This window comes from Pezoporus wallicus, unplaced genomic scaffold (genome assembly GCF_028554395.1).
Source record: "Pezoporus wallicus isolate ANWC-B61680 ecotype Strahan unplaced genomic scaffold, APGP_CSIRO_Pwel_v1 contig_8006, whole genome shotgun sequence".
Classification (NCBI taxonomy): domain Eukaryota; kingdom Metazoa; phylum Chordata; class Aves; order Psittaciformes; family Psittacidae; genus Pezoporus; species Pezoporus wallicus.
Window position 1 is genome coordinate 1,435,111 of NW_026635487.1, and position 22,131 is coordinate 1,457,241.

The 22,131-nt window shown below is 51.2% G+C and overlaps 1 protein-coding gene and 1 long non-coding RNA gene across 8 annotated transcripts in view; one reads left to right on the forward strand and one right to left on the reverse strand.

Moving 5' to 3' along the window:
• SAMD11 (sterile alpha motif domain containing 11) overlaps positions 1 to 22,131 on the forward strand; it is a 135,426-nt gene that overhangs the window by 13,670 nt on the left and 99,625 nt on the right. For 3 of the 7 annotated variants that reach the window (XM_057432257.1, XM_057432226.1, XM_057432240.1), the window contains exons 3-5: positions 12,863 to 12,903; positions 14,252 to 15,063; positions 16,145 to 16,236. In XM_057432257.1, coding sequence (XP_057288240.1) covers positions 12,863 to 12,903; positions 14,252 to 15,063; positions 16,145 to 16,236 — 945 coding nt within the window. Of the gene's footprint in view, positions 1 to 12,862; positions 12,904 to 13,563; positions 13,704 to 14,251; positions 15,064 to 15,691; positions 15,928 to 16,144; positions 16,237 to 22,131 lie in introns of those variants that run through there. The other 4 variants (XM_057432248.1, XM_057432234.1, XM_057432264.1 and 1 more) reach the window with 4 other exon arrangements.
• Positions 11,733 to 14,902, reverse strand: LOC130611507 (uncharacterized). Its single transcript, XR_008975247.1, has 2 exons — positions 14,826 to 14,902; positions 11,733 to 12,003 (listed from the first exon to the last, which is right to left on the reverse strand). It is a non-coding gene; the product is annotated as an uncharacterized LOC130611507 (long non-coding RNA).

Sequence of the window (22,131 nt, forward strand, 5' to 3'; positions counted from 1 at the left end):
TCCGTCCATCCATAGACCTTTGCCTCTCGCTCTCCCTGGGTTTGGGGTGCTGGCTCGGTGCGGCTGGACGGGGCAGGCAGCGGTCCCGCCTGGCTCCTGCGAGCCCCAGTGTTTGCGCAGCCCCCCCCCGGCTGGGGCCGGGCTGGGGCTGGCTCCAGGCTCCCGGGGGCGGGAGGTGATGATTTTCCAGTGGGTATTTGTCAGGTCAGAGTCTGCGCCGCCCGCCGGGCTCCGCGCCTCGCTCCCCGGGTTATTTATTACCTCTCTCCCCGGCGGCAGCGCTGCGGCTCCGGGGCTGCTGCCAGCAACCCGCGGCGGCGGAGGGGGCCCCGCCGGGGGGTTCCCGACCAGCGACGGGCCGGCCGGGAGCGCTCCTCGGCCCGGCGGAGCACGGGGTCGGCTGCGGGCTCAGCCCGCTGGTGCTTACGGCACCGGCGCCTCTTCCTCTCGGGGTTGCTCGCCTCCCCCGGGCAGCCGTGTCTGAGGGTTTGCTGCTTGGCCAGGGAGAAACAGCAGGGAAAAGGCTTTTCTGAGGGTTGGGAGAAGGCTGGTTGTTACACAGCAGGCTGGAGCTGAGTTAGGGGAAAGGGAATCTAATGTATTTCTAATCGTGGTTTGGTGGAGCTAGAGACAGTGGTACAGCAGAGCATCCCAGGTACAACAGAGCATCCCAGGTACAACAGAGCATCATCCCAGGTACAACAGAGCATCATCCCAGGTACAACAGAGCATCCCAGGTACAGCAGAGCGTCCCAGGTACAACAGAGCGTCCCAGGTACAACAGAGCGTCCCAGGTACAACAGAGCATCCCAGGTACAACAGAGCATCCCAGGTACAATAGGGCATCATCTCAGGTACAACAGAGCATCATCCCAGGTACAACAGAGCATCATCCCAGGTACAACAGAGCATCATCCCAGGTACAACAGAGCATCATCCCAGGTACAACAGAGCATCATCCCAGGTACAACAGAGCATCATCCCAGGTACAACAGAGCGTCCCAGGTACAACAGAGCATCCCAGGTACAACAGAGCATCATCCCAGGTACAACAGAGCGTCCCAGGTACAACAGAGCATCCCAGGTACAACAGAGCATCCCAGGTACAATAGGGCATCATCTCAGGTACAACAGAGCATCATCCCAGGTACAACAGAGCATCATCCCAGGTACAACAGAGCATCATCGCAGGTACAACAGAGCGTCCCAGGTACAACAGAGCATCCCAGGTACAACAGAGCATCCCAGGTACAATAGGGCATCATCTCAGGTACAACAGAGCATCATCCCAGGTACAACAGAGCATCATCCCAGGTACAACAGAGCATCATCCCAGGTACAACAGAGCATCATCCCAGGTACAACAGAGCATCATCCCAGGTACAACAGAGCATCATCCCAGGTACAACAGAGCATCATCCCAGGTACAACAGAGCATCATCCCAGGTACAACAGAGCGTCATCCCAGGTACAACAGAGCGTCATCCCAGGTACAACAGAGCGTCATCCCAGGTACAACAGAGCGTCATCCCAGGTACAACAGAGCGTCATCCCAGGTACAACAGAGCGTCATCCCAGGTACAACAGAGCGTCATCCCAGGTACAACAGAGCATCATCCCAGGTACAACAGAGCATCCCAGGTACAACAGAGCATCCCAGGTACAACAGAGCGTCATCCCAGGTACAACAGAGCATCATCCCAGGTACAACAACAGAGCATCCCAGGTACAGTTTAGCATCATCCCAGTTCCAACAGAGCGTCCCAGGTACAACAGAGCATCCCAGGTACAACAGAGCATCCCAGGTACAACAGAGCATCATCCCAGGTACAACAGAGCATCCCAGGTACAACAGAGCGTCATCCCAGGTACAACAGAGCATCCCAGGTACAACAGAGCATCCCAGGTACAACAGAGCATCATCCCAGGTACAACAGAGCATCCCAGGTACAGTAGAGCATCATCCCAGGTACAACAGAGCATCCCAGGTACAACAGAGCGTCCCAGGTACAACAGAGCGTCCCAGGTACAACAGAGCATCCCAGGTACAACAGAGCATCATCCCAGGTACAACAGAGCATCATCCCAGATACAACAGAGCATCCCAGCCTCTGCAGTTGTCCATCAGTTACCTGAAACTCCAGTACCCTGAACAAGCTCATTCCCTTCTTAGGAGCTCAGTTTCTGTCAAGCAAGGGGAAAGATTTGGATTTGCAGACTTTGCAGCCTGTGGTAAGAGCAAGCTCATACAAGCACTGTGGTCCATGGGGCAGAGCTGCTCTGGGAGGTGGGTTGCACAAGGATGGGGCTGTAGCTCACCTCAGCACTCAGCTGTACATGCAGGTCAGATGGTAGAGGGGAGTTGAGATTTGCCTGGGATGGCAAGTGAAGAGCTCTGGTGCATGTGTGTGCTCCTCTGCATGAGCCTAAGCAGCCTGAACTGGAGGATGGCGTCAGGGCTGTGTCATTCTGGCAACCACCCAGTATAGATTTTGATGCAGAACTACTCCAGCGCTGACATCACTGCTCCGTGATTTACATTTATTACATTTTCTTGGAGTCACTGTATGTAAAGTTGGATTTTTAAGATAAAATCACATGCAATCCCTAGGCTGACCTTACCTGGTGTTCCTGGCTGAGTTCTGTTCCTGGGGTACCTTTAACCTCCCAGTGCTTTCCAGATCTTCATTAGCAGTTCACCCTTATTTCAGCTTGTTTGCTTCTTCACATGAAGATCTGTTGGGTGCCCCATCAGTTTGCTTCCCTTGCCAGCAGAGTGGCAAAAGTCCTCCATGGAGTTTGTCTCTAGGATTGTGACTGCTGAAAGTGATGGGACAGGAACACCGCAGCAGCAGGGAAAGGCCTCATTTGTGGATTGACTTGTCAGAAGGAAGTGCTCCTGTCCTGTTGGGAGTTACCATGGAATATGGGGAAAAGGATCTCCTGATTGTTGTGGGATTCCAGCATAAGATTCCCCTTCTGTACCAGTCTGCCCCTTGGCTGGAGGGGAATTGCTGACTGCTGTTCTGGAAAAGAGCAGGCGCTTAGACCCAGTCCTGTGTTGCAGCTCGAGGGTCCCCACATGTGATGCACACACAACCCACATCCCCTTTGCAAGGGCAACTCACAATTCAATCCTGCTGCTATCAGCTTGACTCCTCGCTATTGTTGAGGTGCCTTTGAGGCTTGAAACTTCTGTGCTATGTGCCGTGTAGTAGCCATGAAAAAGAAGTGGGAACCAGTGAGCAAATGTTTCTCTCTCCCAGTGAATTACACCTCTCTCATCCCAACTGGAACTTCCTGGAAGCAAGAAATGCAAGAAGCAAAGAAAATCTCATTTTGTTATCATTTAGCTGTATTTTTCTCCTGGTGTTTCCTGCTTGCCTGTAGCTGCACCAGGATCCCCAGGGCTGCTGAACCCTGCTTCTTCTTTCCTCACCCCCCATCTGTTGCTCTCGCCCCTACCCCAAAGCAGTGAAAATACGATCCCAAAGGCTTTGCCTCTGGTTAATGGGGAGAGAAGAGCCCGCTATGAACTTCTAGGATGTGTCAGGACAACTGTTGTTATGGGGAGGTTAGTTCTCTGGAGGCAAAGGGGACTGCAGAGGCAGGTGGGGAGGCCAGGGAGAAATGCTGATGAGTGAGAGGTGGTTAGCAGAGGCAAAGTGCTAATTATCCCATGCTCCAGCTTGTTCTCATGGGAGTTGGGAAGCTCTCTTTGATCCTCCTGCATTTCGTCTTCTAATTGGATGGGGGTTCCAGATTTTACTGCTGAGCGAATAGGGAGCTGATGGAAAGCCGTTTCCTTGGACAATCCCAGAGGCATTTCCAGGGCTTTGCTAAAGAAGTGCTTGGGACATCATTCCCCTTCTTGTCCCTGTTGAGTTATTGCTAAGGTTTATTTGTGTTGCCTCCTAAATGGCCTTTTCTTTATCATCTCCATCCTTAAGGTTCCGCCCTTTTCTACTCAAGTTTCCTGGAGAACGGAGATGAATGTTTATTTCCTCCTGCTTCGAAGAGGTTTGAATTGGATTAAGTTTGTGTCTCATTGCTGCAGTTCTCTATGACTATTCCAATAAATGGATTTACTGATTTAGTGGCATTTAGTGCAGCAGCAAGTCTGAAGCCAGCTCCGAGAACATCAATGGAAAGGGAATTTTGCATTTGTCACTGCAAATACCATGTTGAAAGCCTGATTGTGGCAGCTGCATCTCCTCCTGAACAGTGCACCCCAACCAAAGCAAACCAAGTCGGGATGTAAAGATGTATATTCACTTGTGAGACCTCACCTGGAGCATTGTGTGCAGTTCTGGTGTCCTCAACATAAAAAGGACATGGAACTGCTGGAACAAGTCCAGAGGAGGCCACGAGGATGATCAGGGGCTGGAGCACCTCCCGTATGAAGACAGGCTGAGAAAGTTGGGGCTGTTCAGCCTGGAGAAGAGAAGGCTGTGTGGAGACCTCATAGCAGCCTTCCAGTATCTGAAGGGGGGCTATAGGGATGCTGGAGAGGGACTCTTCATTAGGGACTGTAGTGACAGGACAAGGAGTGATGGGTTAAAACTTAAGCAGGGGAAGTTTAGATTGGATCTAAGGAGGAAATTCTTTCCTGTGAGGGTGGTGAGGCACTGGAATGGGTTGCCCAGGGAGGTTGTAAATGCTCCATCCCTGGCAGTGTTCAAGGCCAGGCTGGACAAAGCCTTGGGGTGAGATGGTTTAGTGTGAGGTGTCCCTGCCCATGGCAGGGGGTTGGAACTGGATGATCTTAAGGTGCTTTCCAACCCTAACTATTCTATGATTCTGTGATTCTAAGATGCTCATTAATGGCCCACAGATGAAGGTATTAGCAGAAATCTGCTGGGGAGGATTTGTCCTGTCTGTTCCATGAGGAGTCAAACCCACTCCCCAAACACCTTGTCTCACAGCAGCAATGATCACAGACTCTCATTGCACTGCAGCTTTCTTCAGTGTTTCCACAAGAATTCCTCCTGTGGCACCATACTGGCACAATGAGAGAGATCTCTTTGCTTGGCAAACCAGTTACTGGTAGTAACTACAGTGTAGTTAAAGTACTGTTGGTTTAGCAGTATGACGTCTGTTATTATTCCAAATAATAATGCTTTTCCCTAGTTGAGGAATACAAATAAGATCAGAAAAGTACCTCTCTCAGAGTTATGCAGCAGGAAATGGCTCTGTAATCTTAATGGTAAATTTCCCAGTGCTCTTGGAGTGCCACAAAAGGCGTTAGTGTTACTAAAGGGCCAGCAGTTTGCTGAGGAAATGTTTTCCATAATCAGCTATAATCTAAAATACCAGTGCCTAGATACCGTAGTGACACAGATACATAGGAAGTGCCAGCTACTCCCTCTCACAACCTCTTGAGGATCTCCCTGCAAATTAAAACACCCAGTCACACACACTTAGCATGAAGGCTCAGAGCTCCAGATGGAAGCAGAAGCTGTGTTCACCCAGGCACGTATGCTCCTGTTGATCCTACTTGCTTGGGTTTGCACCATGGCCTTCTCAAGGGTGATACTTGTAGGGCCACAGTCATTTTATAGAGAGAACTGAATGTCTTGGTTTGCATTATTGTATTTCAAGAAGCAAACTGCAAATCTGATTAGAATAAAGTATAAAACCTTAGGTGTATATGGCCAGTGTATGTGTGCAAGCACACAGATTAAGAAGCACCACGTGTCTGTGGTAGTCTGAAGGTTCCTCCAGACTGGGCCTTGATTTCCATATTCACTCAGTGAGAACTGATGCAATCTTTGTAGCTATAATGAAAATCCCAACTATATTGGAACAATGAGCATCCATGCAGTCAAATGCAGCAAATTCCCTGGTGAGTTATGCTGCATCTGCTCTCTCAGGTACTAGTAGGAGAGGGGGGGAGAGAATCTTGCACTCAGTAATTTATGGATCCATAAAGACTTTCTCTTTCTGGAGCAAGTAATAATTCTTTGGGAATTAAGGCTAATTAAAAGCAATACCAGCCCTATAAATGCATTTGGTTACTTTGTCAAGGCAATTTGGTATTTGTTTCCTGTGATGTTCCCATGTGCATCCGAATCAGTGTTCTGCTGTAATTGTGATCAGAGACAATACCACAGAGACAGACTCCTTAAAAATGGAAGGAAAGCAACAAACAGTTGGGTGTAATAGATGGGAGTATCTTCTGGATATTTACAATGGATTAGACTATGTTAGGGTCAGTTTTAACCTATATGCAGTGGTTTACTGCTAATGCCAACACTGTTTCTGGGTGCAAAGCACGTGTGAGGAACGTCTGCATGCTTGAGGTACTTTAAAGGGAAGACAGGAACTTAGATCTTTTTCCTCTACTGTTCATCCTCAATAATCAGCCCCAACTTCCTCCTAGGGCTTTCCTGGGTAGTCAGAAATGACATGTGTGTTGGAGCCCAGGTTTTGCCCCTCCAGCTGTTGGCACATCTGTCAGTCTGCTGAGGGGCAGATGTGAGTTACCATAGGACCAGAATCCTGATGTCTGCTCCCATAAACTACTCTTTCAGCAGCACATCTCTCACCAGTTGATATGCACAGAACCCCAGGTTTGATATTTTAGCTCTTCCTGTCTTTCTCAGGGCACAACATGGACTGAAATTAGCTCTCTTGTTTATTCAGAAGCTATTTTCTTCATGCACATGCCTGTGTGTCTGTGTCTAACAACGGTGCCAGGCTCTCACTACTACTGTGTGTGTAAACTGCTACAGGGCTGTAGCTGTTCCCATCATTTTACCCACACTTATGGCGAATTCAGCAGATGAAAGGAGGAACTTTTGCAGGCAGCACAATGATGAAAATGCCTTTTTATCTTCCCTCTTGGTGCAAAACTTTACACTTGGCGGCAGCGCACAGAGTATTTCAAGTGTGTGCTGACAGTGTATCTATTTCCATGGGTGCCTTTTGAGTGTGAGGAGTGGGTGAAAATGGTTTGTGCCATGTCTGGCTGCACATTAGTTTTGGCTGAGGCAAGGAAGATGTGTGACAAGCAAAATCCTTCTCCCCTGCTGTGAACAAGACAGTTATTGGTAAGGATTTGCTAAAGAGTTTAGATGAGCAATTTTGGGCATCAAAATGACTTGTAAACTGCTTGCTCTGACATTTCTGCAGTTGCCACTTGCGGTGTGTTACGGGTCACAGTTATCTGGTTTGCTCAGTGATTGAGTTACTGAACTTGAGGAAGACAGAGCTATAGGAATCTGCAGTGAGAGACAGAAACGATGGAGAGTGTGCTCACGTGAAGAGTTGTGCTTCCCAACACTGCTTTACAGAGATGTCTTCTCCCTGTTTTATGAGTGAAGAACCTGAGTTTGGAGCCCCAGGTGAATTGCTGCACTCACATAGGGAAGCAGAACAGGCAGGAAGAGAAGCTGGAATGCCTGGCTCCACATGGAGAAGAGTTCAAATCTGGAAGTCTGACAGACAAATAAAAGTCAGTGCTAACCACTTGCAACTTCTCTTGTCCACAAGCACGTAGCAACACAAGGGAAGGAGCAGCAAAGTTGCTTTGCTTCCAAGGACCTCAAAGCACCATGAGAAGATTCCAGTGCCTGTTTACTTACTTATTTTTAGAAGTTCCCTTCAGTTTTGTTATTCTCTTCTTTTATCTGAGTTTTTGTTAGATTAAAGCGCTCTCGTTGCAGTGGACTCATGGCAACAAATTGACTTGAATGAGACTCTTCTTCTAGGAATGTAAGATAGGAAAGAAAAGTAAACCCAAACATGTGGGTTCATGTGGTCCTGACCCATCATAATGATGGAGGCCCGAGTGAGGAGTGAGTACAGAGTTGTTTGTGATTGTCTCCCTGAGTTCACTGGAGACTCTGCCTGTGACTGTAGGCATGTTTTGCTCAAACACAGTGTACATGTCAAAGAGACCATGTAATGGTTCTGAAGTTCGGACCATCTTCCTGTACTGGTTGATGTAGATGGTCCATGAAACCATTGCAGAGGAAGCACAGCAGCACAAGCTTTAGTGAGAATTGCCTACAGAAACACAGGTCCATGCTGACGGAGCTCCTGTGTGATGTCTTCTTGGAGGACCAGTGTTAAGTTAGTAACATTTAGCTATGACAGATGAACACTTGCTGCAGTCATACCTGAACCTGCACTAGAGACAGCCCTGACTAGGGCATACCTATACATCAAGTTCTACACTGCTGTAACATATAACTGTTAAGAAGCATTCCTAGTGGAACTGGCACAGGTCTAGTGGGGCGCAGATACACTAGTGGAGAGGCGATGTATGCTAATCCCATCATTACTGGGGCATTGACTGCCCTACATCAATTTCTGCAAAGGAGAGCTGGAGCAATCCAAAACCTGTCTGCAGAGATGGCCAGTGATTTAAAGACCTTAGGGCACGTTAACTCTGTGTTTGAAAGCTGTGAGTAGTGTGCACTTCAGCATCTCGTAAATTGGTTAAGACAGGTTCTACCTAGTCTTTAATTTGATCTTTCTAGCATTTATTAAAAGCAGTCACACCTTGATTACTTTAGACTCTTCTGACACATTCCTTCCAAAGGATTAGTTAACGTAAGCTGCCTAACCTAAAAGAGTTCTTGGTTTGTGCACCTGTGTTTGTATGTGCTTGTGAATTAAGGGAGAGACCCAGGGCTTATTCTTTTATGGCACTGTTTGACATTAGGCTGGCACATCTAATGGTGTGGTCACTGATGTTGTATTGGTTTAACCCAGCAATAGATTCAAGCCAGACCCAGGCTCTTCCATAGTCAGTTTTCCAGTTTGTCTTTCTGTTACTGTGACTGTAGGCGGGAAGGCAGGCAGGATGTTGGGGAAGCGGAATAGCAAAGAGTGATATACAAATGTTGGGATGCAGCCAAGCTTTAGATTAATACAACGTGACCATCATTTCACCATCCTCTGATACAGGGAGTTTTTCCTAGCAGTGAAGCACAGCAGCACAAAGGCTCTAGGGAAAAGAGAGGATCTGGTGGAGGCTTTCTTCTGCACTACACCTCTGGTATCTCAGGTCTTTCACAGCAGGTGGGAATTAGCAGTAACTAACCTCTGAGGAGAGAGCAGCAGTAGACAAGAGAGAAAGATGTATTTTTAACTGCAGTATGCATGAAGAAGTGTAGTTAATGCACAGGGAAGTAGAGGGAAGCTGTCCAACACCTGGAACTAAAAAGAAGGCAGCTCTTGCCTTAGAAGTAAAGGGTCAGAGAGAATGGTTACTACAACAGCAGCTTTGATACATAAGGCTTTATTCCATTGGTGGTTTCTGGAAGTGCTTTTTTTCCATCATGGAGCATCACTTGCATGTAGCTAAACTTGTTGCTTTCCAAAAGCTTTGCAGAGGAGGACAATCTCTTGCTGTATTACGGAGGACTAGAACACTGAGGTGTGAAGTCAGGAAAAATGTGCTGTTGGTTTTAATGGATTGTGCCCTTTTAACTTCTTGCTGTAGAGATCTCAGGGCTGATTCTGACCACAACAAACCTGAACTTCAGCCAGTAAGGAAGAGAGATGAATCCGTGCTTCTATCATCTGATAGGTTTTCCATCCCCTGTCAGCACATCACAAAGGAAGGTCATCACTTGGTGCACAAACAGCCTCTGGGAGTTGTTGAGGGTGATTCTGGCTGTGCAGTGTGTGCAGCAGCATGGAAAGGTCTCTGAGCTATAGGCCAGGTGACTTACAGCCCAGCATACCTCTGTACCAGACCAGAGGGAGAACAGAAAACGTATTCCCTGCATGGGAAGTTATTTAGAAGAACAGAGCAGCTAGTTTGGAATTAGTCCTTGCCTGCCAGATAAAACTTACTTGCTTTTCCCCCACAGAGATTGAATTCCTCTAGGTTTTGAGTACTTATCTCCTAGTGACATAGCTATACAGGGAAGGTGGTTCGGAAGAGGCATCTTGTGAGAACAGTTTGATGAGAAGAGAGTTTCTTAACCCACCATTGACTGAAATGATGGCAGTCAATGGTGGGTTAAGATGAAATTCCAGCATTAGGTAGGGATGTGTGCAATTTGTATCTCTGCTTTGTTGTGTAAGCTTGTGCTACCATGGCACTACTTTCACGAGAGACAGAAAAACCTCTGAATTCCAGTGCTGCTCCTTTTCCACTCCAATCAGTTGATGCAGAAGGCACTGTTTGTATCAGTGGGATTAAAAAGGGTACAGCCCAGCAGTCCCTGAGAAAGGAGGTTTTCAGAGGCAAATCCCTTTCCAACATCCTCCTTCCCAGCCCTCCTCCCCTGAACACCCACCTGAGCCCTCCCTGCTGTTGCTTTTGCTGCTGGGCTGTCAAAATATCTCTGGTAATGAAGCAGTCTGGCCTGAGGCTACTATTACCTCCAATGCTGACCCCACTGAGCAGGACTCGGTGGCTGGCTGTTCACATGCAGTGAGCACGGAGCTGGGCCACACCAGGAATAAAAGGCAGAAACAATGAATCCTGGCTGCTAGACAGCCTTGATGTCCTCTGAGACTGGAAGGGACTGAGGAAGGCATGGATCTGGCTGGTCTGGGAGGTGGTGGTGTGGCTCTTTGGACTCCTTCCCTGTCTTTGGTAGGCTCAGTGATGTGGTAGGGACAGAGTTGTTGTTTTCCATCACTGGTGTGATAGTGTCAGGGTAATTCACTCCCAGTTAAAAGGCTTAGCACCCCTACTTCTTTGGGGGAAACAGTGTGATTCAATGGTTACTACACCAGCTGTTGAAAGACCTGGTTTATTATCTAAGCTCCTCTGGTGTACGGGACAGAACTTGGCTGGCATGGTTAGCTTTGGACTGTGAGAAGCTCATGCTACAGATTTGCTATGACAAGGTCACTAAGACCAGTGCTGTAAATGCATCTGTGCTGACAGAACATTGGATCTGTTCGTTTAGCAGAGGATCATCGTGCCAGGTGTGCCATCAGTGCTGGAATCCTGCAAAGACAGAAGCTCCGAGTTAGTCTCTGAACTCGGGCTGGTCACTGTACATGTTCCTGGGTGTCTCCTCCCAGCCTCAACCTGTCTTTCCTGTAAAGGGGCAGGGCCTGCATCTGCAGTGAGTTTTTCAAACACAGAACACAAAGGACCTTTGATCTCAGAAATGTAGAGGTTTTCTGTCACACATGTAAATAACAAATTACATTTAGAAAGGTTCCCCTGCTTTTACCAGAAGAATAATAATGGGGCATATACAGCATAAGTAATTTGTTCATGAAAACAGTGATGGCATAAGGAGGAATCCTTATCTGTTAACTTCCATTCCTGTGCTTGAAGCACCATCTCTTCCTGTAAAATGCTGTACAGCACAGCTAGCTCTTTGCAGTTGCTGACCCATTTGACCTGAGAGGAATAAAGGATCCAGATTTTGTTTCAGCTTCAGTCTCCTGCTGTCGAAGTCAGGCATCCAGATAGAGCTCTTACACAATACAGAGTTCTGTATTGCAGTGGGGAGGGATAGAGAGGAATGTTTAGTGCTTTTAAGAGACTGGCAGGATCAGCCTGAATCTGTGCCTCTTGAATGCCCCAAACTTCCCTTAGCTCACTTACATGTGTGCAAGAAACCCTGCCTGGCTCAGGCCATGCACCTGGTATTAAGCCACCATCACGAGGCCTTACTCTTCCGGTGCTGGACCTCTGCATAGCTTTAGAGGTAAAAAGCAACTGGGTTTATATGCAGTGAGGAAGTCCCATGGCAAGTCACCTTTTCCTTTAAAATATAAGGTAAATAACAGCTCTCCGGGTTAGAAAAGGTTTCATAGAGCTGTTTATTAGGGGAAGATTGGATGGTAATGCAAAGTGCTGTTGATATTTGAGTGTGCGTCCAAACCACAGAGATCTGAGGAGTCTGGAAGTACCACAGGATTTGTTCCTGGAGGATGAAGGCTGGTCTTGTTCTGCTCTCCTGTGACCCCTCCTGGAGGGAGACTTTGGAGAAGGCTGTGGCCAAGCTCTCTCTGTGCTTGGAGGTGAAGCTGTCATCAGGAACAGAGGCGGAATCAGAGCAGTAACTCTTACGGCTGTATAAAAGAAAGCAGGCTTTGAGAAAAAATACCCACTCCCCTAAAAAGTGAACACAAATCAGTGCCATGAAGCCAAGTTACAAAGAAGGTGGAGTCAAAAGAGGGCTGAAGTAGTTCTAAGCCTGGGGCAGGTTGCTCAATGTAGTTCTAGGTGTGAAGGTTTTCTGGGACTGTAGGGCCTTCTGAGCAAATCTCCATCCAGAATCCTCTAACATGCTCCCACAGAGAAGCCTGTGTTACCCAGAGCCTCTTCCAAGCATTTTCCTTGGCTCATTAGGTGATAATAGAAAGTGATTTTTCCTCATCATCTTGAGCAATCAGAAGCATTAAGAGCAAGAGCCTAAGCCTGAAAGCCTAAATGAGAGGTTTGATGTGTGTGTATGTGTGTCTGCCTCTCTCATTAGAGCAAGAAGCAAGGATGGCTCCCAGAGCTTGCATTGCTTAAGAATAAATAGGCAAGAAGGAAGGATCATGGTCAAGTAGCGTCAAGAGAAAACTGTGATTTGGGGCCTAGATTCCATGCCCAGATGTGCAGAACCTCAGGCAGTTCCCTCTGCCTTTACTGATGTGAAGCAATAGCTTGTCCCACAAGTGGTCTGTCCATTAGTGGGCTTTCTGTAGAGAGGGGTCACCTGAGAGCTAAGGGGGCAAAAATACCACCTGCAGGATCTCAGCCAAACCTGTTCCATGATTCTGTGACATCCTGGGACAAAGCTAGGAACTTCCTGTTGTTGTGGTGGGAACTTCAAGCCACAACTTACACAGAACTGTCACTGTTCTGCCAGCGTGTAAGACTTGTGGGGCTTGGTTCTTACACTGTCTTTAAGGGGATAACTTACTTTTATTTCCCTTCCAGGTAGGATCCTTCCTGCAGTCGATCGTACTGAGCATCCAAAGGTAGGGAACTCCCTCTTGTTGATGTGTAACCACCACACAACTTAATTTGGAATCATGTTGTCCTCTCAGGGCACTTGCATGTGGATTTTGTGCCATGGCTTATAATGGAAAACCAATTTACACCATTCTCCCAAGTTGTGCTGTATCATTGTATGGGGAAGGAAAAGGCTTTGGTGGTTTTTGCATGGGTTGTGCATTGTTGTGCATTGATAAGTCAAGGGGAATGGCTTTAACCTGCCTGAGGGCAGACTGAGATGAGCTCTTAGGCAGAAGCTCTTCCCTGTGAGGGTGCTGAGGCGCTGGCACAGGGTGCCCAGAGAAGCTGTGGCTGCCCCATCCCTGGCAGTGTTCAAGGCCAGGTTGGACACAGGGGCTTGGAGCAAGCTGCTCCAGTGGAAGGGGTCCCTGTCCATTGGGAACTGGATGAGCTTTAAGGTCCCTTTAACCCCAACCACTCCATGATGTTACCCTGTTCCCTCATGGGACGTTCACCCCTCCCAGCAGAAAGCCCTCCGGAGCCGGGGGAGCCCCCGATCCCTCCTCCCCGCTCCGTCGGCTCCCTCCTCGGCGCTGTCCCCGCCGCCCGTCGCTCACCCCCTCGCCCGCCGCCCGTCGCTCGCAAGCGCCTCCGCTCTTTAAATGGGCCAAGTTGGGGAAGCGGCGGCGGCGGCGGCGGGCGGTCGGGTTTGGGCAGTGTCTGAACTACCCGGTGACTTCTGAGCCCCGATCGATAACTGCCTGTGCCGGCGCGGCGGGGCGCTGCGGGCCGGGGGGCAGCGTGCGGCGGGGCCCTTGTTACAGTGCGTGTCGGTGTGTCCGTGCGTGTGCATCGGGATCCATCCCTGTGTCCGTCCTGACATACACGGGTTTAACATGTGCGGGAGTGGGAATTAAACACACACACACCCCCAGTGTGCTCATAGAGCTTCGGTGGGACCGGGCGCGGCTGCACTTCGCAGGTGGAGCTGCGCAGCCCCCGGCAAACTTCCCCGTCCGGGAAACGGGAGGACCGGGACCACCGGGCACCGCCGAGCCGGCTCCGTGTGCTCCCTGCGGCCGGCGGGCTCCGGCGGCGAGGGGCGGGGAGGGGCTGGCGGCGAGGCGGCGGGAGCGCAGCGTTTAATTTTAATTACTGCATATAAATAAATAACCCAGGTGTCAGTTTAAAGGAAGGAAGAAGAAGAAAGGGGGGGGGAGGAGGGCGAAAAGGGGGGCTGGGTGGGCGGCGGGGAACCCTCCAGCCTGGTGGAAGGTGGGTCGATGTGGGGGAATCAATAAGCTCTTTTTTTTTTTTCCCTTTTTCTTTTTTTTTTTTTTTTTTTTTTAACCAAAATAATGTCTACGGCAGCAGAGACCTCTCCGAGATGTCAGGTATTGGTCCGGAGGGGCTGATCTGCGAGCCACACAGCAGCTCCCGGGTCTACGGTACATTAGCCGCCTCTCCGTGGGAGAGGGATCCCAGACAGCTCCGCTGGGGAGCCAGCCCAGGAGATTTGTTAGCGGGCTGCTCCGGGGGATCCCAGCCACCTCCGGCACCCGGGCGCCAAAGGTGCTTGTGCTGCTGCTGCTGCTGCTGCTGCCGCTGGCGCATTTCATCCCAACTCCAGCCAGAGCGGGGGCAAGTTGAACCGGAGACATTAGAGCCACTGTGCTTCGGAGAGACGGGGGAGCGCGGCCGCACCATGCCTGCGATCAAGAAGGAGCGACTTGACAGGGAGGAGATGGCCCTGGCAGCTTTTAACCAGCCCATGGAAACCTTACCTGACTATCTCGCCCCACTGGCCGCCGCTGCCATGCCGGTGGTGGCCCCGCACCCGCCGGCTTACGACCAGCTCTTTGCCCCCCGTGCGTACCTGGGCTTCCATGAGACCCACCGCCCCCACCCGCATCACCCGCACCACCCCCACCACCTCCCCGAGGACCTGATGCTGGAGAGGTTTTCCTCCATCCCGGATTTCCAGCCCTTCTTTGACAACGGAGAGCCTTGCATCGAGGTGGAGTGCGGGGAGAACAAGGCGCTGCTCTACATCAATAAGTTGTGCCAGGGGAGCAAAGGACCCTCCATCCGGTACCGGGGAGAGTGGCTCACCCCTAACGAGTTCCAGTTTGTCAGCGGCAGGGAGACAGCCAAGGACTGGAAGCGCAGCATCAGGCACAAAGGTAAAAGCGCTGCTCGCTGTGTGCGGGGCTCCCGGACGCGGCGTCGTCCCCCCCCCCTTCCCTTCTCTCCCTCCCACCCGCGGGCTTCGGAACCGGGATCCGCACGGGAGCCGTGCTCCCACCGCCGTTCGCACGGGGAGAGCCGGGACATGAGTTCCCCCACCGTGCCCCCCGGTCCCCATCACTCCCCCGGCTCCCCTCTCCCGTATGTGCCCGGTACCGGGCTCTCCGCAGTAAGTTTTCCAAGCGATTGGGAACAGTTGTTCGGGGTTATTTTGGAAGGGGGGGGTGGGGGGGAATGCTCCTCTCTCCCGGAGGGAACTTTGCCCGGTTGGACACGGGGCACAGCGCGCCTGCGGGCGCCGCTCGGCGGGGCGCGGAGCCGCCGGTGCCGGTGGCGGCAGCGGGCAGAGCCGCGGGGAGCGGCCGGGCGAGGACAGGCCCCGGCGGAGCGGCGGGCGGGGCGCGGGGGGGAACGAGGGGGGGTGTTCCCCGCAGCTGGGTGGCGGCGGGACCTCCGCCGCGGCCCTGCCTCCATCCATCCCTCCCTCCCTTCCCTCCCTCCTTCCCTCCCCTCCCGCCCGCGGCGCAGCCCGAGCCAGCGCCGCAGTCCCGGCACCCGGAGCTGCCGCTGGTGCTGGCGGCAGGTGGAGAGCGGGGACCCGGCTGGCCCCGGGGCGGGGGCTGCGGGAGGGGGGGGGGGGGAGCCGGTGCCGCACGCAATTAGCGGAGGGCGGGAGGTGTCAGGCCGGGGTCCGCGGTGCTGCCGCCTCTCCGGAGGGAAGGGCAGTGACTTGGTGCCGTTACGCCGCTCTCTGCTGCTCGTTCACTGCCGGGCTCCCGGGAGATGCCGGTTCCTCCGGGGTGAGTGAGGAGCACCGAGTGACACGCACGGAGCAGCGGAGGGGGGGAGGCACGGAGCGCGGGTTGCGCTGCCCCTCGGTGCTGCGGGGCGCTGCGGGGGGCAGGCGGCGGTGGGAGGGGTGTTTGCATGGAAGCAGACGCGTGCTGTGCTCCCCCCCTTTCCTAAAGCCTTTTACCAACGTGCTGATCCTCTTTCTTCTTTTCCATCTGCCTATAGGGAAAAGTTTGAAGACTCTTATGTCCAAAGGAATCTTACAGGTACATCCTCCAATCTGTGATTGCCCTGGGTGTCGAATTTCGTCTCCAGTGGTAAGATTATTGTTAAACTATGTGCTTTAGTTAAGACATCTCCCCTCTCCTCCTCCTCCTTCCCTTAAAAACCCATCCCTTTGCTTCTGTGGTCATGAAACCGGGATCAGTGTGGGCTGGGAGCTGTCAGTCCCGAGTGTGTGCACCACAGGCCGGCAAAGGAGTCTGCCAACAGATCAGTGTGTGACCTGGAGGATGCAGCACCCGGTGCCGTTGTCTGGTGTTCAGGGGGAGTGCGGACACCCAAAATGATACTTATAAACCATCCATCAGCCTCTTCCCTATCCTCGCCCCTTCATTTTAGTGGATTTGCCAAGGTGTGAAGTGGCTGAATAAAGCAAAAGGGAATTATAATAGAGTCAGAACAGCCACAGGTTACCAACCATTAGTGAATTTCTTCAGATAAGAGGAACAAGCTTAAACTGAGCACTTGTGACTTCTGCAGCATTCATGTCATAGATCAGTTACTGCTTTTACAGTTGCTCTTCCCAGCTTTGGAGTTCCTTGTGGTTTCTGCTGTCTTGCCTTTACCCTGAGACTTTCAGAATCTCTATAAAGCATCTTCATGAAAAAGATGTTGGTGATGTAAATAAAAAGCTACTGAAATTGTAGTAAACTACAGGCATTAAAACCAGTTCATCAGGTGTAAAAATAGCCATAAATGCAATGACAGGACGACAGCGCTGCTGGTTTGTGGAACTAAAGCAGCTCTGGGTCTGAAGTAACCACCATGACTTAAAACACTGTGAGTAGCGCTGGGGAACGGCTGCGGCTGGGAAGTTCCGTGCTGTTATCCACTGAAATCAGCCATTTCTTGGGGATCAAATGGGCAATCTCTTCTCACCGGCAGTATCTTTATGACGCTGCGTGACAGGATTGTGTATTTAATTCATTCCTGCCTAATGTCTGTGCCGGCATGCTTCTGTGTACAGATACAGTCCTGGCTTCCACGTGTGTGCCTGCATTGACACGGGAAGGGCCTTAGAGCAATAATCAAGTTACATAAATCAATGTGAAGGTGCCACCTGTGTGATGTGAGTCTCCTGTTTGTGTAGCAGTGGTCCATTCCAAAGCAAGCACTGCCTAGTGAGCTTACAAGTACTTGCTGTACTGAAGCATCACCGTGGTATTTAAACCCAACAAACCACTTAGACCCAATGGACTCGTGCACTTCCTCTGAGTTGTAAGGCGAGGCACGATGTGGTGTAATGAGCTTTCTGCAGGTTTGAGTTTTGCATGTGATTTAGTTGCCCATTGTGTGGGTCAGAGGCCGGTGACCAGCTATCTGCAGGTCAAAGGGATAGGCCACAGTTGCTGGTGGTGTTGGGAAGTTTCTGGCCAGTTGACGTGGTCTGCTGGTTGCTTTCTGCATCCTGAGTTGCACTGGGGGTAGCTGGAATGACACACTGTGCTTTCCTCATGTTTTCAGTAGTCACACAGGGATGTTGTGCATCTACAGATGGGAAGGCAGCTCTGTGTGAAGCAAGTGTCTTTAAAAGTGGTTGGGCTGGTTCAGCCTGGAGAAGAGAAGGCTCTGGGGAAGCCTTAGAGCAGCTCCAGTGCCTAAAGGGGCTACAAGAAACCTGGAGAGAGCTTTGGATAAAGGCTTGTAGGGACAGGCCAAGGGGAATGGCTTTAACCTGCCCGAGGGGAGACTGAGATGAGCTCTTAGGCAGAAGCTCTTCCCTGTGAGGGTGCTGAGGCGCTGGCACAGGGTGCCCAGAGAAGCTGTGGCTGCCCCATCCCTGGCAGTGTTCAAGGCCAGGTTGGACACAGGGGCTTGGAGCAAGCTGCTCTAGTGGAAGGGGTCCCTGCCCATGGCAGGGGTTGGAGCTGGATGAGCTTTAAGGTCCCTTCAACACAAACCAGGCTGGGATTCTGTGATTGTATGAACTGAACTGGACAAGTTCAGATGAAGGAAGAGAGTTTTGAGAAGGGTGAAATAAACCCATCTGAGCTTGCCTCCTACCACATCCCCATCCTTATAAATGAGTTAGAGGAGGGTTGGTATCAGAGTTTGCAGAGTGAGGACAAACTCCAGTAAGAGCTTTTATCACATTTCTTGTTTCTGGGTGCTGGCTGCGTTTTCTGTGCTGTAGTTAGGACATACATTTGACCAAGGGACAGATCCCCATTTTGAACCCGGAATCCTTTTTATGTCTTGTCCCAGCTACGTGGACTACCCATTAAGCAGTTACCCAAGGAAGAGGGTTAAAAATGGAGTTTTTAACACAGTTAAAACACAGTTTATCTTTAGCTGTTCAGTGATCACCTCTTCAAGCACCACTGGGATCAAAGGGCTGTTTCCTCTCAAATGTAGAAATACTTTGTCTTTTATAGTGTATTTTATAGGTATATAGAGACCTGCAGTGCCTGGCTCCTGCTCCTGTGTTACCACACGGGGGTATGGTGCCGGGGAGCTGCTCCTAAATCAGTCCTTGGACAGCGGGAATAGGCCAGGAAAACCTATCCGGGGAGGGAGCCAGAGCGGACCCGTGTGTCCATGTGTGTGTGTCCCCATCCCGGCTCGCTGCCGCCTGCTCCGGCTCCCCGCAATGAAACCGCGCCCGGCGGGGGGACCCCGTTCCTCCCCAGGTCCCGTTCCCTTCCGCCCTGCCCCGCCGGGGCTGGCGCTGCCCCCGGCCCCGCCGCCCCCCGCCGCCCCGTCGCAGCTCGTTTGCTGCAGCTGCAGACAGCGGCCGGCGCCGGGCCCAGCTCCGCCACCGACCGCCGGTTTCCTGCAGGCGGAGGGGAGCAGCCGGTCGCGCTGGCGCCTCCTCCCCCGGGCCGGCAGCAGCCATCAATCAGAGGCAGGAGGGATGCGGGGGGGGTCCCGGGAATGGGCGAGCGCCGGAGGCTGCCCCCGGGGCCGCTCTGGGGGCCGGCAGGGAAGCGGTGCCTGTGTGTGCTTTGCTGCCTGCTTCCCCTCCCCAGCTCTGCAGAGACCCCCGCTGAGCCCTTCAGGAGCGTGGCTGTGCTGCCGGCATCCCTGTCCCCTTGGCTTTGTACCCTCGCCTGTGCTCCAGAGCTACGCAGCTGTTCTCTCCATCTCCACTCTCCAGGCTGGGGTTGGAGGTGTCCTCACTGGCACTGGTTATCTTAGCCAGAGGGAAGAAGCAGCCTAAATGGTCTTGAGAACAGCATTAAAATCGTCATTGCTAAAACACAGTGCCTTTGATTGGCAAAGTCCAGCATCACCTATCCAGTGTCACAGAGGAGCAGCATTCCGTGCAATGGATATACTAAAGTTGTTTCCCTTGTCAGTGTGACCCATACTGTGTTTTTCATACTAGACATGCTGCCTCTGAAAGTACCTTAGAACCGGGCACTGGCTGCTCCTCATCCTCTTTTCCCATCTTTTCTTGGATGGGGTCTCTGAAAGGTAGCCCATGTTGGAATATGAGGGTAGAGAAGGTGAGTTTTCAGAAGGCTGTCATGATACGGCCATATTCAAACAGAAAACATGACACAGTGATGGGGGCTTTGCCGCATCTCCCTCGTTGCCTGTTACACACAGTGATCCTGCACAGCTTGGGCACTGGCAGTGGAAATTCATTTCCTTACTGGGGCTGTGTTTTGCTCTTGGTTTTATTTACATGTGCTTCTATTTATCTGCTGCTTTTTGCTTCTCCTCGTCATCGTTGTTGTTTTCTTTTGCTGCCCCTGAGGTTAAGGCATGAGTCCAAGGCTTTGTCAAGGCTGGGAAAAGTAACTTCAAAACCTGAATGCCAGCAGCCAGCAGGACCTCTGGTATTTAGCCCTAAGAGTGAGCTTTCTCCTGCCTTCCTGTCTCAGAGGGGCAGGGTGGAGGCAGCTCCACATCTACCCTGGAGCATGGCGTCCTGTGCGGCTGCAGCCACACTGCCTGCACTACCCAACGATGCCCTCCTGGACATCAGCCTGCTCCATGGCTTTGCCTGGAAAACTGGGCTGGGGGAAGGAACGGAGATTCCCTGGGCTATGGAGCTGTGGGATCCATCAGAGGCTGGCCCAAAAAGGGGAATCTCACCCTGGACATGAGTCTTTCAAGTGAACTTTCCTCTGAGAAGAGCACTCTGCCTGCTGGAAGATGTAGTTGGCTGCCTGTAGAGGCAGGATTAAGCCTGAAATTTTGCTTTTAACTGACTAGATTAGATTTAGCTGCTGTAGACTTAAAGAGTGGAGCTGGAGAACCTTAGGGTTTATGTGAAGGGGGTTGTTTTCATAGCTTTGCCTTTGTGTCCCTGGGGGCTGCCTTATGAATGTGGAAAAAGCCCCTCTGCAAAGCAGACTTATAAACCTTGTTATCCCCCCAAGGTCTTTGGCACAGTCTGTTGAGTTTTATTTGTGGTTTCATGCTGATTCGGATTGTTGCTTTTAATCCAGCACATTTTAGGTTGGCTTTTGTTGGAGTGGTTTGAGTTGGTTGGGGTTTTTCTGTTTGTTTCTGGGGGTTTTCTGGTTCTGTTTTGGGTTTTTAATGGATTTCACTCAAGTCATTTTTGGAGCGTGTGTGCTGCTTTGCAGGCTTGTAAGTTAAACTTGAATCCTTAACAAAAGTCTGTTCAGAATGTGACAGACATCACCTTTATGGAGAAGCTGGAGGTGAGGTATGTTGTGCTCTCAGATGGGGAGAGACTCACACATGCCATGAGGACTGGGGAGAGAGATGCTGAGCCTGAGCCCACAGCCTCAGCATGCCAGGGCTTCTAATTCAAGGGTACGTGTGTGTCTGCTTCCCTCCCAGGAGCATCCCTAAAATCAACTGCGCTTGGGTCAGCCAGCATTTCACAGGGGAAAGCTTGACAGCTTGGAATGGGAATCAGTGTGGCAGTTACTCCTGCTGGTCCTGAGACTCATCTCAGGAGCAGGACACGCTGCAGTAGCATTATGTGCACTGCCAGGGATTGGGAAGACGGGATTGCACCAGTAAAGTGAGTAGTTATTATTTTACACAGAGGCAGAACAAACGCAGATCAGTGGCACTGAGAGTGCCAACACAATACTGAAGGATTTAATTTTGTGGATTATTAGATACCCTCTGGAAAGGAAAATATTAATTGGATTGCAGCCTTGTGAGTGAACAGCAGAGATGTGTAAGCAGCTACGGCTTAGGAAAGTAATGTCATTGTACAGGGGGGTTTAAGGAGTTCCAAGTAGGAGAGGTTTGCTGTGGCATCAGAGCTGTTCCAATGAGCAGTGATGAGGAACTGAATGCAAAGGGCTTGCATGATAGAAGGGCAGAGGAAGATCCATCTGTGAGTTCAGTTTAGTGTCTGTGAGTAACCAGCCAAGCTGGGCCTCCCTGTAAGAGGGTGAAAGAACACTTATGATGAGGCTGGCATGTGTGAGGGGTTCTGCCTGGAGTGAGCAAATTTCCTCCTGCTGGGGTTGCAGGAGGGGTGTCCTCACCCTGCAGTTGTGTGGTGTTGATTCCCTGGAAGAACCAAGACAGGCTGCATCAGGGCAGTGGCTTCAACCTGCCCAGAGAAGCTGTGGCTGCCCCATCCCTGGCAGTGTTCAAGGCCAGGTTGGACACAGGGGCTTGGAGCAAGCTGCTCTAGTGGAAGGTGTCCCTTCCCGTGGCAGGGGTTGGAACTGGATGAGCTTAAGGTCCCTTCCAAACCATTCCATGATTCTATGATTCCTGGCACTGTGGCATTACATTCTCTGGCGGGCTCAGCTGTGGGAAGAGTCCGTTTCCAAGCCCTCAGCTCCTGAGTGAGTTTTGCAAGCTAAGTCAGCAGAGGCAGGATGAGCCAGTGCTGCTTGCTGTGGAGTTGCACTGAACTCCATCCGAGCTGGGAAATCATCTGGTCTGAGGAAAGGAAGGGGAAGAAACAGAGAGAAATAAATACATAGAAGCCAGGAAAGCAGCATCATCTTGTTAGTGGCGTGCCAAGGGCAGTGGAAAGG